The sequence below is a fragment of the Camelus bactrianus genome, chromosome 6 (genome assembly GCF_048773025.1).
Source record: "Camelus bactrianus isolate YW-2024 breed Bactrian camel chromosome 6, ASM4877302v1, whole genome shotgun sequence".
Lineage (NCBI taxonomy): Eukaryota > Metazoa > Chordata > Mammalia > Artiodactyla > Camelidae > Camelus > Camelus bactrianus.
Window position 1 is genome coordinate 56,470,338 of NC_133544.1, and position 18,318 is coordinate 56,488,655.

Consider the following 18,318-nt stretch of genomic DNA (forward strand, 5'->3'; position numbering starts at 1 on the left):
CTCAAAATAAAATACCATTGGCTATATTAATTTTAGGTTAAGTAGGTTAGGCTTCAGAACAAGGAGAATATGTCATAATAATAGGTCAATTCAAAAGGAAGACATAATCCTAAATGTATGTGCAACTAAAAGAATTTCAAAACAAATGAAGCCAAAACTAATGGAACCGAAAAGAGAAATGGACAAATCTCAATCATGATTATGAACTGCAATAGTACTCTTTAAAAAAACAAGTCAACAAGAAAATCAGTAAGGACACACAAGAGTTACCAATACTCTCGCAGAACTTGACCTGACATTTACAGAACCCATCACCCAACAGCTTAACAAACATTCTGCCCAAAGCCCCACAGAACACTCTTCAAAATAGACCATGTTCTGGGCTATAAATAATAAGCTGCAATAAACTTTCACTGAAATCAAACTGTTTCCCAAATCCAAGAGAATTAACCTAGAAATGAATAAGAGAAATATACCTGGAAAACATTTAGAAATAAAACACTTTAAATAATTAATGAGTTAAATTTTTAAAAGTCCAAAGGAAAATTATAAAGTATTCTGAACTGCATGAAAATGGAAACAACATATCAAGATCAGATGCTACAGGCATTGAAAATATGATAAGGAATTTTATAAACAACCTTATCCCAACCTGAATGAAGTGGACAAATTCCTTTAAAGACAGGAACAACCAGTGCTTACTGAGGAAATTGAAAATCTGTATAGCCCTGTATCTATTAAAGGAATTTAAGCTATAGTTTAAAACTTCCTCACAAATAAAATTCCAAGTCCAAATATCTCACTGGTCATTTCCACAAAAATTTAATAAAGAAATGTTACCATTCTATACAAACTTTTCCAGAAAATAGACAGAAATAGAGAAAGAAATTTGCCTAATACTTTCTTGAAACAAATGATTAAGAGCATACCCAAATATAGGCTCTATAAATTAAAATTTATTAACTGAAGGGAGAAGATACACTCTTTTGACTATAAAACTAGTGGATAACAGGTATTACCCCATATTCCATTACATTATTAGAACTGCAAGTCATCACTTCTCACCATACAACCTAATATGTACATATAGATCTTAGCTGACAGTCAAGATTAAAGAGTAAGGCATACATACACCTAAGTAAAAATGAGCTTGATTTTTTCAGATAGAACATGGGTATCCTAATTTGTTTGTTTTTTAAACAATGCTTGATTATTAAAAGAGATTATTAAGAATAAAGCTAAAATGAAATTAACTCAAGCTTTCAAACCATTAAATTTTGCAGTCCATTCAAATCACTAAAGTTTCAAGATTAACTCATGCTCATTTGTGAATTTGAAATGCACATAAACATGATAATATTCTGCCTTTATTCCCCAACTCTGGTTAGTCCAACCCTCAGATAACAGTTTCAAAGTAAACATAAGGGCAGGCTTGTTTTTAAAACAATGAGAGTATCTACACACTCCTTAAATACAACTCAAGCCATATAAACCACACCAAGCAGTGCTATTGAATAAATAATAACATCACAAACAAGCTACCTCTTGTACATTGACAAATATTGCTATGAACTTTAAAAAGAAAAATTCATGTATAAAATGAGTAAAAAAAAAAGTATTAGACTTATAAATGTAAAAACATTCAAATTATTTATTTAAATCATATTATGATTAAATAGTAGCATAATTTAATAATCAAGTTATTCTAAATTCCAGAATAAGTTAAGTTTAACATTTCAGCATTTGACTAACCCATTTATTAAAGTGAGGCCCAACAGAAGCATTACTGGCCAACAATGAAACTTCTTTCAAACATCAGATGGTTACATCTAGAATTAATACTAAAGACAATCAATCCTAATGAGAACCATACACCTCTTTCAAATTTTAGCTTGAATCAGGAACATTTGACAAACTGCTAGTGCAGCAGAAGTGAAATTTCAAATCAAATCTACTGCAATGATACGTCTATCCTACCTGTATCTTCAATAAATTCCACACATTTTTCAACAAATAATGGTATGGGCTTCTCAGCTGTAACCAGATCCTGGAGGGGCATCCCAAAGTAATTACTTTCCCAATTTCTACGTGTTGGTGGATTGAAGTTCTTGGTTTTCTTTTTCTGCTGTAAGAAAACATATTCAAGTTAAAACTATTAAAATTAATTTCTTTCAGAATAACATTAGTATTAAGCAATGTAAATACACATTTTGCATCAAAAGAAATACTTAAAAGCCACATCCAACCTGAATGTCCATCAATAGGAGATTTGGATTCATTAAATAAATTCTGCTAGAAGCAGCAACTCGAGCAATGGAAAGAGACAAAAGTGAAAAGAGGAAAAAAGTAACCAGAAGAAAATACTCCCTTTGGAAAATAACAGAAAACTAGATAGGTAGGGAAATTAGAAAAGGTATTTTTTCTATGCCAATGAAAAGGAAAAACTAGGGACAAGCAATGCTCCTAATGCAGTTTAAGTGTGGTCTGTTAATTGGTTTGTTCCTTATTTGGTCTTCAGGACAGTTCCAATTGAGGTTTTTGTCCATAGCTGTATTTGAAAGAACATAACATAGCTTTAATTACTGATTATAGAATGAAGCTATATAACTCCATGAACTTTTGATCTCCTCATTTGACCCTTCTTATTTTCCCATTTTCTTCCTATTTACTATTTCTTAAACATTAAGATAATTTTTGTAAGTAATGGACAAAACATTTAGTAAAAAAAAATATTAAATAAGAATTTTCAGAGTTTAATTTTAAATTTGCATTGGGAGAAAACATATTCTTAACTAGGGAGAGAACATTCCAAAAAAACCTAAGGAAATACTGCCTGGAATTCAACTCTTAAGGCGATTTTAAGTCAGTCTGCCTGAAGTAGGGCATAGTAAGCATCTCCCCAGAAGATTCTATTGTGTACCCTCAGTTGAGAATCTCTGAAATATAGGAAGATGAGTAAGTTCTCAGAAATTCAAAGATGTTAGAGCACTTTTATTGACAGCCCTTGCTCCTTTTTCAGTCTAATTTTACCTACAAACTTTCATTTTCCCTGATATAAATCACAAACCTATTTATATTTTGTCGTATGGTTACTAACTTACTAATTAGATAAAAACATCATTTCTAATCAGAAAAGTGTGTGTGTGCAGGGGCCGGAGTACAGGCAGAGCTTGCAGTGCCTAAAGCTATAGTCCTTATTTTAATTTCTCTTTCCTTCCAGAGTCTCTCCTTTAGATGGACTGATCTTTCAATGTGTTCTTCCAAGTTCCCAAGTTATGAAATTGATACCTTGTATAATCAATTAAGTCTTTTCTTTATTTCAATTTCAGGCTGCTCTACCTAGCAAACTTCAAGAGTTCATGAAATTCAACTTCTAAATCTTCATATATTGTATCACTCTTCAATGATACAGATTATTAAAACTCTGGTATGTACTGGTATGTATATATGTTACACAATATAACTAGGTGTCAGGACTACTGCCAACAAATCACTGGAGTATTTGATCTGGCACGAGACCTAGTCCACCAAGTCAAGTAGTGTGGATCCTTTCTTACTCCTTAAACCATCCTTCCACTACCACTACCACCAAAACAGAAGAATGTACTAAGAAGTAGAAATGAAGAAACTGTAATTGCAAAGCTGATGGTAGGGCTGTCTTCTTTTTCAGGAGCATTAAGGCGCTTTCCAGCCTGCAAACTATTAGCTGTACCATTCAATTAGAAAAGTGAAAACTGAAGCAAAGATGGATGTTTTTTGTTTAAAAAGATAATACAGTGCTGAAAGAGATTACATTTAGGTAGGATAATGACAACAGCAATGCCTAGCCTATGGCAGGAGCAACAAGAATAAAACATTTTAGTCTTCAATGCCACCCAAAGAATACAAAATTGTAAGAAAGTAAGCTAGTTCTAACTGTTCCAATCAACTCTTTAAAAAATTCTCCTTAATGTTGCCCTTTAGGAACCAATCCAAATTATCAGATGACTCTGAAATCATTCCATCCTTACCCTGGGGGTCACAGGCAAGAAGAAAAAGTGAAGTGTAAACTTTATGTAGGAAGCCTTGAAAACTAAAATTGAAGGGAGTGGAGTCAGGCAAGCAAAATAAGGTAGATTTTCTGGCTTATGCTCAGGGAATATCTAACATCCATAAAGTTATAAGGGCAAGTTATTTAATTCTGCAGTTACATCAAGATTCAGGACCAGATATCTGAGGTAATGAAAGGCTAAGTGGCTTATAGCATTTAATTTCTGGCAAACTCTAAAGGGATAATTTACTAACACAGAATCACCCTGACAGTCAAGTTATAGTTCTTATATATTGGGGGGAAAAGGCATAAAAAGCTTAAGTGACTTTACCAATTTTCCTACTAATTTACACTGCTACAAAAGAAAATTCTATGCAGAAAAACAGTTTGAATTACACATCCCTATATTAGCTTTCATGATGAATAAAATGTACATAACTTTTTTTCTGTAAGTGATAGTTCTTAAGCATAAGAATCACTTCAGGGAGTTCTTTTAAAATGTGAATTTTTAAAAACTCTACATAATTCTAATATACATCCCTTAGTTAAGAGTTGCTAATCTATAGTTACAAGTTTAAACCAATTCAAAATAATTCATATAATTTAAAATTTATTTTATAAATTAAACTATCTAAGGCAAGATGATAACAGCTGCTATAAAATGCCATCAGGGTACTTTGAAATTTGCAAGAAAGAGATGAGGAGTATGGTTAATTTGGCCATTTAGACCTATAGCTTTTGATGAACCATTAGTCAAAAGTGAGAGCCTCCAATTAAATAATTGTGCCAGTGGGAAAACATGATCTGATTTATGATAATCCAACTTTAGATTCAGTACTATATTCATACAAATCTGAATTTCTGCTTAAATGCAAGTAGTCATGGTCTTTTTCCTGGCCACTTAGGCAAATCTCATGTCTGCAAAAGCGTTTCTGGTAAAATAAACATTTCATTTCACAAAAATGTAATCAATAGTATCAATTGAGTGTCCAGCAGATACGAAAAACTCTAATTAGCATAAGTATATGGGACCAAGAAAAAGTATATAAAAAGCTCTTTAAAGACACTACTCTTTCACTTCAGTAATATCAGCAACATAATAAAGGAGAGCACCTAAGCAACATTCTCAAATAAATACCATAATCAATAACATTAAAAAAAACCCTCAATTGCTTCATTTATAACCAACAAACAGGAAAACTTAAGTAGCAAAAAATAGTTGTGTATGCTTTCAAAGAACAAATCTCGAAAACAAGAAATTTTGGACTTGACTTCTCTTAAATTTAAGATGGGATTCTTGAAATACAAGATTAAAAAAGAAATGAGAAAACAAGAGGCAAAATGTAAAGAAAGTAAAGAAAAACCCACTAAAGAAATGAAAACCTCTTTAGTAAGACTCAATATGATTGGAAAGATCAGAATAAAGTAGAAAAACTGATCAGAGTTCTCCTTTCTACTATACCATTCTATGACACACATCAAAATATACTTTTGTTCCCCATCCTTTTAAAGAGAAGTCTCAGTCTTCTCTCTGCTAGCTACTGCTCCATAATGCTACTCCCTTTCGCAGACAAACTCTGCATAAGTCATCTATATTAGCTGTTGCCAATTCCTCTCCTTCCATTCCCACTAATATGTACTCAAATTAGTCTATCACTATCATCAATGCACTAAATCTGTTCTTATTAAGGTCATGAATGATTATTTTACAACAGTTCTCAGCTCTCATCTTACTTGACCTTTCAGCAGTCACTCTCTTCGGTAGACTTTTAGGAGACCACCTCTATCTTCTCACTTGCTCTCCCATTATTAGTCTCCTTTGCTGGTCCCTCCTTACCAACCTATACTGTGAATAACCCCAGGCCTCAATCCTTGATTGTCCTTTTTTTCCTCAGTATCTACACTCACCCTCTTGGTAATGTCAGCCGGATGCTGATAATGCAAGTAAATACCTCCAGCTCAGCTCTTTCTCCTGAACTCTAGACTCATTTGAAACATTCTACCTGACATCTTCACTTGAATGTCTAACATATTCTTTCTTAACGTGTGCAAAACTGAACTCCTAATAATTTCCTTAAAATGTGCTCTATCTTCTGCCTTCTATATCTCATCTCAGGCTAAAAATCTTGGCATCATCTTTGATCCTTCTTTTTCTCTTGCACCCAACTCCCACATGTATGCGATACAGAAATCAACTACTTTTTTTTAACATTTCACTGCTAATTCCCTGGTCTGTACAGTGCTCACCATTTCACATAGCTAGATTATTATGTTGACTGCTTAATCAATCCTCCCTGCTTGTACCACTATCCCTACAGACCATTCTCAATAAGGCAGCCAGAACGATAGTGGCTCTCAAAAAAAAATGGCCTGCAAGGCCATACACAACCTTGATGGCTCTTTATATTCTGATCTTATTTTTCTCTACTTTCTTCAACATTTTACTCTTTCCTCTAGCTACACAGCTTACTTGCTTTTTTAACATGCTTTTTCAACATGTGATGCACAGTCCTAACGTGATTTTTGCATTGGCTGTTCCCTTTACCCTCTCAATGAGGCCTACATTGACTATTAAAAACTGTAATCCCATTGCCTGTCTTCCTCTAACTCTTGCCTAGTACCTCCAATCCCTCATACACTGCTTTTCCTACCCACAACACTATATAATTTTCTTACGTATTATCATCATCATTATCATTATTTTAGTATACTCCCTGCTACAATTTAAGCTCCTCACAAAGGCAGAGATTATTATCTTTCTTGTTCATCAACATACTCCAGTGATCTGGAATACTCCTTGTGAAAAAGAGGTAAGTACAAAGATAGTCGAGGTCTCTTCTGAAATAATGAACTTAATTTGTAGATTGAATCAATCTCTTAATTTGTAGACTGAATGCATTTCACCATGCACCAGGAAAGATAAACAACAAATAGGAGTAAACCATAAAGTTACAGACATATGCTGCTGAACTCAGTAAGCTTCAAAAAATCTCAAAAGCATCTAGGCAGAAGAAACCAATGACCATCAGTGGAGGGAAAATAATCAGGCTAGCCTCAGAGTTCCCATGAAAACTGAAAAGCCAGAAGTCTCTTCTGTAGGAATGTCATGGGAAAAGGATGTGTCAAGAATTCTTTAGCCAGTACGTAATTCAAATGTGCATAGCAGACAACTATAGATTTTTTTAAGTTCTCAAATATGTAATAATTAATATTTAAATTATAGCACTCTCAAATTCCTTCTTAGAAATCCTAAACACAAAATGAAACATCAATAATAAAGAACTTATATTTGAAAAATTTGTGCTATGAAAAAATAAGAATGAACACTGTACATGGTTAAACACAAAACTAATTCTAAGTTACAGTGGTACAGCTATTAGATAGAATATAATCTACAATTCTGTGGGTCAAGCTACAAAACGTAAAAGTAATTAACAGATCAGAATCAAAAGTTTCAACCTACCCAAAAAGGTGGGTGGTGGAGGATAATATTCATGCTAATGCACGCCAGGGTATCATGATAAGGGAGTAAGGATGATAAACTGAAAAAGGGGCTCAGTATAAATTTAAAGATAAAAATAAATAGCACATAAATTAATAGTTCCATTTCTCACTCTTTTTGCTGATAAAGAATAAAAATAGAAAACAAGAAAACAAGCAAACTAAAACATAAAAATAAATATAAATAGAATAAGATCAGATCAGCTATAAAAGACTGACACCTGGTACAAAACCTAATGTGACTAACCACATGCTATTTAAACAGAGACTCCTAAAAGTTGGAAATAAAATGATGGAAAAAGTAACCTCCTTTTTTTTTTTTTTTTTTTTTTTTACAAGAGCAATGTTAACATTGCAGTTGTCATCAAGGCAAAAAGCTTTGAACTATACAAAAGAGACTCATTTGACAATTATCCAGAATTCAATCCACCAAGTAGCAACAACAAATTATAGCAGAAATACGAACATCTGTGGAAACAGAGTAAGAAATTTTAAATGATCTCCTTACTCCCTGTTAGATCAAGCACACCAAAATTAATAATAATAAAGATGAATTAAGAAGGTTGATTTGAATAGATTTACATATACTGATACATGTTAAAGTTTAAGAAGATAAATACTATAATCCTATTTCTGTTCAAATAAATCATTTATTAGTAAAAATAGCAAAAATTAAAAAAATACCAAACTATTGATGATAATCCTCTGGATTTGGGGGAGGGTGGAGAAGGAAAGAGAAAAAAGCTGGGGGCGTTGGGGGGAGGGTGTTACACAGAAATTTCACTGTAAGTCATGTATTTCCTTTTGTAAAGGAAATACTTTTTGAAAAGATAAAGATTACTTGTATAACCAGGAAAAAAAAACAGATTTAAAAAACTGTATCTATAAAGTATGTATTTTAATCTTTCTCTTTTCAAAAAAGAGATAGGAAATCAAATTTTACCCTGATGGCTTCTAATTTGAGCTTTTTCTGGTCCCTATATACTCTGTCCCATACTCAAGAGATTCTTAACATATCACAGCATGTTAAAAAGTTCTGAGTTCTGCAAGTAAAGAAATCCATGTCAGTATAAGCACTACCTACTCTCTCTTTCTAATGACCTCAACTCACATTTCATTGAAAAAGACACATAGGAACTCCCTCAAGTTACACCTATGAGCTACCTACACAGATATCTCTACCCTGATTCATCTTTTCCTTCCTATAATAAGTGAAGTAACCCCCTGTTCATATAAGCCAATATCCTCTCCCCTCTTCTTTTATAATATCCATCTGTCCCTCTCCTGGGTCATTCTTATGAACATACAAATACCATCTAATATTTCTCATCTTTAAAAACCTACGTGAAAACCTCTCTTTGATCCCACAATGAACAGTAGTTATGGCACCAATTCTTGCCCCCCTTTTCTCTTCATTCTTGAGCTCTCAGCAATATTCTTTCTTGACTACTTCCTCCTTAAACACTTATTCTTTTGGTTCCCATGGCACTTACTCTTTAGTAGTTTTTCCTCTTTTCTAACCAAGGATTCCTTTTTCAGTTTCATCTGCCAAGAACTCTTCCTGGTCTACCCAAACTTGGTTCTGAGCCCTTCCTTCTTCTCTAGCTTTTCTCTGCCCTTATGTGAATTTATCTAATCCCACAGCTCTAAATCCTTTTATATCCTGATAACTCTTCCTCTCAGTACTAGATTCATACATCTAACTTTTATAATTCCACTGGGATGTCAACATAGATACTTTAAACATAACATAAAAAGCACAAAACAGATGTCTTCATTCCCTCCGGTCTGAAATCTTTCACCATTCATCTTCTTCACTGTCTCAGTGAATCTAAATCTACCCAACTGCTTAATCCACAAACCTAGGAGTCAACCTTGATTCCTTACTCTCCATAGTGAATGCATAAGAAGCCCTGTTGGTATGATTTCCAAAATATTCTAAAAACTGTCCACTTTTCCTTATTGGTACCTGTACCTTGGCATACAGTAGGTGCTCAGTAAACACTGACGGAAGCAAACAAAATTATAAACAGGAACCAGAGAAAGCCTTTATCATGTAAGATTTCTACTAATAAACATACAAAGTACTGTAGGTTTATTTACCAGTTTATGCAAACTGTTTCATTATATCTAATTTTTCATACCTATGGGAATCACTATATAAGTGTACCTAAGCTTAAGTATACAAATCTAATAAAATGAGGATTCATACAAAATAATGATTCTTATCATAAAACTGCAAGAATTAAATAGTCAACTCTGTGAATTCGTTTGGATATAATGTACTTTCAACAGTGTTCAGGAACTGAGCACCTACTATTTGCATAAAATCATTGTAGGTATTGTGCAGGATAGGATATACAAAGCTACACAAGTGAAAAATCGCACAGAATACACATACATACACACACACACACACACACAAATGAGTACAAGTAAAATTAGGGGAATCTAAAGATCTGTGGATCATACTAATGTTAATACCTTGGTTGTGATATTGTACTAGGTTTGTAAGATGTTACATTTTGGGAAACTGGGCAAAGGATGCATGGGATCTTTCTCCATTATTTCTTACAATGGTATGTCAATCTACAATTATCACAAATTAAAATGATGTTTTAAAAGGTTATTACAATAATCTAAGTAAGAAGTTATAATAACCCCAACTAAGACTGCGACAATGAAATGGAAACATATTTTAGAGCAGAATAAAGATCAGCCAAGTAAGATAAATAGCAACAGCATGCAGCTTTGACCCACAGCAGCTACTTCCTGAAAATACAGTCTTATCCAAACATGGTGAGGATGGGGAAGTAATATCTATGACCTGTGAGGAAAACCCTGCCTTTCCTAATTGAGCAGATACAAACATGCCTTGTATCACTAACTTCTAGAATCTCATAGGAATTTCCTTAAAGACCACATTCTGCTACACAGGGTTTCTCAGCTTCAGTATTATTGACATTTTGAACTGTAGGATGTTTAGCAGCATCCCTTGCCTCTACTCAACAAGTATCAGTAGCAACTCCTCACCCAAACTGTGACAGCCAAAAATGTCTCCAGGCATTGCCAGGTGCTCCCTACAGGTCAAAACTGACCCTGGTTAAGAACCACTGTGCTAGCCTAATAAAAACAAGGACTAAGAACCCAAGTTTGGGCAACAGCTACAGATATATCCCTGGGAAATCTGAGACTTCTAACTCTAACTTAAAAAAAAAGTCAATACATAACTCAAGATTGTGAATCACTACTGTAAGGTACACAAAGATGAATGAATGATAATTGTAACTGCCCTCAAAAAATCCTACAATGAAGAAAGAAAAACAAAACTTATTAAACTATAAGGCGATAAAACTACTATAAAGCGATTACTTTATTTGGGAAGAATAAATACTACTCCATAGCATAACACATCAATAAAAGAAATAAGCCTTTAGTGGGAGCCAGTACCCCATGAAAGTTTAACTAATCTGTTTTTCTTTGTAAATTCTGTAAAAGCTGTACATGCTGGCTGAGTCCAAATACTTAGGAAATCAGGGATAAGCCAACACTAGGTGAAAAGAGGGAAGAGAAAGTAACAGAGGGTAAATAAATGTGGTCTGTGTTCTTGTATACACTAATGAGACAAATTGGTTCTTGCATCGATTGATTTCTATGATGACATTTTCCTATAAAGCATTTCAACATATTATCTACCTGGCAGACATTTTGTTAATGCCACTAACCTCACTAATGAAAAATTAAACGTGCTGTCACCTGGAGAAGGTCCTAGCAAAAACATCTAGTGAATGATGAGTAGATTTCTTCCCAGCTTCCCTAAATATATATTTTCAATTGTATTCAAATGAAAATAAGTTTTACATTATACCCAGCATTTCATTCTTAAAACCACTATTTCTCCCTTTGCTTCCCATGTCATCTGTTATGTACTTTCTGTTACTCTTATGATTGCCAATCAGAGCATCAGTAAAGAATGAAGAAAAATTTCAATGTGTCTTCCCCTTCCCTCACATCACAGAGGTTCTAGCGTCCACAGCTTTAGGAAGTTTATATGAAACTCTTAAGACTCCATTAAAATTTTGTGAATGTGCATTTTTCTAAGAAAAATACTCAAACCTTTCCCCAGATTACCAAAGGCTAAGAACAATTTCCAAAAAGCTCAAAACTATTATACAAAACAAAAACAAAAACAAACCCCCCCCACAAAACCCATATGCAAGGTGTATCTTTTGTCTGGACAAAGTTAGATACTATCTCAAAATCACTTCTGTCACACCCTTATATTTTGAGAACTGGAAACATCAGATATTACTACTTTTAAAACGCAGTCCTCCTTCCACTGAGATTTTTCTTTACACAGTTATAGATTAAGTCCTACTGAGGACTTTTCAACACATCAACTTAGATGACAAGAAAACACTACAGAGCTAAAAATCATAAAACTATACCTATTGTAGAAATAACTATTCTAGGGTTTAGAGAGATTTTTAGTATATAAAATTTTGGAGCACATGAAATTCTCAAGCTTGTAAACTCACCTATAAGTTTTGGAATAGTAACAACTGGCCACTGATATAAAATTATAGTAAGAACACAATATTCTATGTTGTAGGCGTTAAGTGCTTCACTGACGTTAACTAAATATATTCTAACAATTATAATGAATGTGCTGCAGAAATAAGAATAATTTCAATAATTTATGCTATGCCAGTTTTTTGCTAAACATTCAATACGCTGCTATGAAAGTTAAGAAAAAACAGTTTGAGTAGAAAGCCACACTGAAGACATTTACATTTGCTTTTAAGTTAGTAAAAACAAGCATACTGCTGATACAATCATTTAAGTCTTAACAGAACACATCAATCAAAATATACTTTAGAAACTGACCATCTTGTTACATTGGATTCTGAATCTGAAAAGTAATAAATTATGGTCAAATCAATAGGACAGAACAAATTCAAAGAAACAGCATATAATAAAATACAGAAATACATTATATATCCACATTTATACCATAAACTGACATCACCAACACCAGAATGCTACTAAAGAAACCAAATTTTTTATGACAAATTTTAGAAACACCGTAGAACTGTTCAGAGGTAGACCATATTTAGCCAATAAGCCAGTATGAAAGCAAAAGAAATAGTTATTAAAGATGCCTCAGTAAATGCTTTCCAAATGAAGTGAGAGATATGAATCAGACATCTTACTAATCTTGATGAAAATATAAAACGTTTAATTTTTAACAAAATCAAATTTACTAGACTGAATTCCTGAAAATAGAGCCCATGACCAAGTCATCCCTATATGCTTAGCTTTGGAGAATAGAATGTTCAGGCATAGCAGGCATTCAGTAAGATGCTTGTTGAATAAAACGAGTTTCCCTGAGTTGAAATAAGTGTAATTATTAAAACACACACACACACACACACACACACACACTCACTCACTCTTTTTTTACTTTTATTTCTTTTATTACTACCACACACACATACACAAAAAGCCATATACTCATACTGACCTCAACTGATCACAGTACAACATTCTGTGCTAGGCCATGGAGATCAACTACAAGCAAGATATAAATCTTGCCTATAGTAGATACTATGGCTTTCATCCCTTAGACATTACCCTAATTTGGGGGATGCCGACTTCAACCAGACCTCTAAAAGCTCAGGCCTGCATTCAATAGTATAATTCTATTCCTCTGGCAGAGTTTACTGGTTAGGAATGGATACAGGACCAACTCAAGGCAATGAGACTGGAAAAGATGCTGGCTGAGAAGTCTGGGAAAGCAGTTTTCTCATTCTTCTTAACATCTTTTCTTTATAAAAATGACCCTCACTCTTTCCCCTAAGGAAGTGTCTGCAAGGTAATAATGGATATAATGGGTATACTGTATATCAACTACACCAAAATCTAACTAATCTAACCACCCTCTGAAAAATAGGTAAAAAAAAAAAAAAAAAAAAAAAAAAAGAAAATCTGAAACTGTCAAGCAGTTCAAGATTTTGTTAAATGATCTTGCTCATTAAACAAAGTGCAAAACTACCCTATCTCTAGCTGATCTTTAAGTATTGCTCTTTCTACAGTAAGCCTTTTAAGCACCCAATTTTTATTTAGCCTTAATTATAATTCTTTGAAGAAACTACTTTCTCTTAGGTGTGAACACTGTCAATTAAATGACTGTCAAGAAGTTGTGATAAACACTAAAAATAAAAAGCAAACTTACCCTATAACTTATACATTCTGATATAGACAAACAGCAGTTCAATACAGACATATTTTCATATATTTCATTACTTTTATATCTAGAATGAACAATTTATAGAGCAAAAGAAAATTCTGGTCACCACTGTTAATAGTCTTTCAAAAAATATTTTACTTAACAAAGACTGAGATTCTAGAAGTCAGAAGTCAAATAATTCTAAACCTAAGATTTACTATGTTCTAAAGGATCTACCATGTTAATAGCATGGTATCAATTCACTATTTACTAATACTAAATTCATATATTGTGACTCAATATATACATATAGATATCTCTTCAGTATTTTAAAGAAAACATACCTATTTTGGTACTGTTCCCTCAACAGGCTCCAAATTCTACTATAATGGCTAAAGCAGCAGAATCTTCTAGGACACTATCTGAGACAGGGCTTTATTAAGAAGGGAGCAGTAAAACACAGAGAAAATAACAATGGACTGGAAGGAACATTTGAGAATAAAATAGGAGTTGGTAGCTGCTTAACCTAACTAAGAATGAAAAGATTCACGACCTGGAAACAAGACAGAAAAACAATTTTAAAAGAAGCAGGTGAAAAATCATCAGAATACCAGCTTACTCTAATGCACAATAAAATTCACTATGTAATAGTATTTTACTATTTACTATCTGAATCAAGCTGACAGCACTGAAATGGATACTGAAGAAAAAACAAACTAGCTTAAACACAGGTATACCTCACTTCATTGAATGAATATGTTAAAAACTGGCAATTTATGAATGCAACTCAAATTTTCTCATTCAGTTCATTTTCTTCAGCATTGTTTTTCAAGCACCTGTAGATTATGAAATCAATTCAGCAGGTTACCACCAGCATTTCTTTTTTCACTGTAATAGACTAGAAACTCAAAATTACCTATAAAGTAGGTAAATACACTTTTATGAGATTTCATTTACATAGAAATATTTATGTGTATAATGGGTCATGATTTAAGAAAATAATTCTCACTGATGGTTGCAAATCAAGAAATGTCTTAGAGGTTTTGTTCCCACAACTAACACTAAACTCATTTTGGAGTACAGAACAAAAGAAAATTAAGCATAAAGCCTTCTCTGAATGGCAGGAATGACAACTAAAGCCCAGTTTAAGAGAAACAGATCTCTGAGCTTTCCTTAGATGCCACTAATGCCCCAAAGATATCATTTTCCAGATGTCAAGGAATCTGAAAAAACATTCCTAGGCTATGGCTCCCATGTTGGAATCAAAGAATGAAGGTAAAGAGAAAAACTCAGAATCAGAAATCACAGGAGTATTTAATTTAAAAATGAGTCAGGAAACTAATCCTGCTAATGGGACAACGGACTATTCTGAAATACAGCTGGCGTATACTGGGATACTTCAGGCTTGAAAGCACACTACAACAGCATTTATTGAGCACTGCTATGTCAGGCACTTGAAACATGTAGTTCTAATTTCTTCCACAATCCCAAGGGCAATATTGTAATTCCTAATTTATAGATGAGGGAATCAGCTAAGAAAGGGTAAATGGTCTTTCTTAATCTCCCTACCATTAAGGATCATCCCAGCTATTTGGCATTCAACATTAGAAATTCTTCAAGACTGTGTTAGGCACTCCTCTGTATTCACTACCTAGGTCATTTCATCTACTGCCATCTCTACTTCATTGTCTCTGAAATATGTATCTCCAACTCAGACCTCTTCCCTGAGGGCCTGTGTATCTAACTGCCTATTTGACACCTCCACTTGAACTCTCCAACTCCAAACCTGGTAAACTTTCAATGCTCTCCATCAGGAACAGCATCATCACTGATGAAGCTGCACAAGTTAGAAACCAAGCAGGTATCTTTCCTATCTCATTTATCATCTTCACCCTTCCCACACACATGCATACATCATCAAGTCTTACAGATTTTAAGTACCTCTCAAATCCATCCCATTCTATCCATTGCCACCATTCTCCCTCCTCACTGCAGCTACTCAAAGCTTTCATCATAATTTGCTTAGACTACTGTAATATGCCCACTGGTCTTTCCTATCACTCAACCCAGACTCCAAACTGAAAACCAAGTGATTTCAAATCCACTCGCTCTCTAATTTCAATTTACTCTTAGGCTAAATAACAAAAATTCCTAACAGTATTAAAAAGGTCTGTCTGAGTCTTATCCCCACTCTCAAGTCTCTCCTTGTACTATTCTCTCTCGTAGAACAGGTGTCAGTAAACTATGGCCTAGGGGACCAATCCAGCCTTCTGCCTGTTTTTGAAAATAGTCATACTCATTTGTTTACGTATACTGTATGGCTGCTTTTGCAGTGGAACAGCAGATTTGAGCAGTTGTAATAGAGGCTGTATTACCTTCAAAGCCCCAAATATTTATCTGGCTCTTTAAGAAAACTCTGCCAACTACCTTGGATCAATGACTAGCCACAGTGACATCCTTTAAGAACATACCATGTTCCCTCTTACCACATGAACATTCTGTTTATTCAGCATTCAACAGTCTCCCATCCACCCAATCATTCCCCTAGTTAAGTCCTATTCACCCACCAGAGTTGAAAAAATGACAAGTCTCAAGGAAGTCTTTACTTATCCTACAGATGAGCATACCCCAATTCAAATTAGTCATATTTCAAGTGTTCAAAAGCCTCACGTGGCTTTGGAAGGACAGCTCCAAGTTAGAGGTCTGTGTGTTTTGGAGCTCTCCGTTCTATTTTATTGGTCAATATGCCTTTCTCTGTGCTAACACCACATTGTCTTAAATATTAAAGTTCTATATTATCTGATAGAATAAGCATATATGTATCATCACCACTCCATTTCTGCCATTCTTCAGAAGTGTCCTGACTGTTCTATACTTGGATTTACTCTTTATTCTTCCATATTTGCATTAGAATCAGTGTGAAATTTTTTGAAAACCTTTGACACTTTGAATGAGACAATACTGAATCTAAATCAGTCTGAAGAGCGGTAACTTATTTACGACAAGCCATATTCATGGATAGGAAGGCAACAGCTCCCTATTTACTTAGGTCTTCTTTACTGCCTTACAATAAATTTTATATTTTTCCACACAGAGGTTTGCACATGATGTTATAATTACTTAGGCACTTGATAATCTGTCATGCTTTTGTAAATGGTGTCTTCTCTACTTATTTTTTGTTTATTACTGATGTATAGAGATACAATTGATTTCTGATTATTGATCTTATATGGAGCTATTTTGCTAACTATTTTACTAATACTTATAATCTATCTAAATCTTTTTTGGCTTTTACAAAGGAAATCATATCAGCCAACAATGATAATTTTGTTTCCTCCTTTTTTTCTTATCTTACTGCTTTCACTAGGATCTCTGTAAAATATTGAATGGAAGTGGTGATGGTGTGTACACTTTGTCTTGTTCCTGGTTGAAAAGGGAATCTATTTCCCTAAATAGGATGATGTTTATTGCAGATATCACTTGTTTTCGTATTTGTAGATATCTGTGTAATTTCACCTGTTTGCATATTTGTAGATATCTTTTTTTATTAAGTTAAGTTCTCATCTGTTCATAATTTAGTAGCTTTTTTATCAATTTGTTAAATTTTTACCAAGTATTTTTTATATACTATTGCTATTATACACCCACAACTCTTAACGTAAAACTTCTGGGACAAGATGTATTTTAGAATTCAGAAACCTGTAGTCATTACCCATATTGTACAGTACAAAAAATGTCTATTATACAACGACACCAAAAAACTGTGGGTCGGTACCCTGTACTCAAACACATTAATATATTTGCAGTGAACTATATAGATACTCACTTTAAATAACTGACAAACAATGATTATAAGCAGCCTCATACATCAGTTCAAGTCAGGGTCTGCCACCAAGAACAGGGTAAATCAGGTCATGCAGCCAAGTTCTAAAATAAAACTTTTGGTTTTCAGAAGTTAATGAATTTCAAAATTGCAGTTAAAGGTCTGTGGACCAGTACTTTATTTAGGACTTTGGCACGTACACTCATAAATAGAATGGGACTATAATTTTCCTTTCTTATATCATCCTTGACTGGTTCTGAAATTAAGAATAGATGACTTTAGAGAATGAATTAAAGAATGTATTCTTCTAGTCTTTCTATTCTCTGGATTTGTAGAACATTGGCATGATCTGTTCCTTAAAAAGTCTCCTGTAAAATTATCTATGCCTGGTATATTTGTGGCAAGATGTAACCACTACTTCACAATTTATTTAATAGTTACAGGATTATTCTAAGCTTTCTCATCTAGGTAAATTATATTTTTCTAGGAATTTTAACTTTATTTAAACTTTCGAATTTGTTGACTTAAAACTGCTGATAGTATTCTCTATTATCTTTTAAATCGGGTCTATCTGTAATTCTGTTCCCTTTTTCACTCTTGGTATTCATTGCCTTCTCTTTTCATCTGATCTGTCTCGCCAGATATTTGTTTTGTCTATTTTTCTAGTCTTCTCAAATAATAAACTTCTAGCTTGGCTGATCTCTCATTTGGTGTTTGTACCTTTACCTGTTACTT

At 33.7% G+C, this 18,318-nt stretch overlaps 1 protein-coding gene across 3 annotated transcripts in view; it reads right to left on the reverse strand.

Moving 5' to 3' along the window:
- ARHGAP5 (Rho GTPase activating protein 5) overlaps positions 1-18,318 on the reverse strand; it is a 61,384-nt gene that overhangs the window by 24,514 nt on the left and 18,552 nt on the right. For 2 of the 3 annotated variants that reach the window (XM_074365673.1, XM_074365672.1), the window contains exon 3: positions 1,978-2,125. In XM_074365673.1, coding sequence (XP_074221774.1) covers positions 1,978-2,125 — 148 coding nt within the window. The remainder of the gene's footprint in view (positions 1-1,977; positions 2,126-18,318) is intronic. The other variant, XM_074365674.1, reaches the window with a different exon arrangement.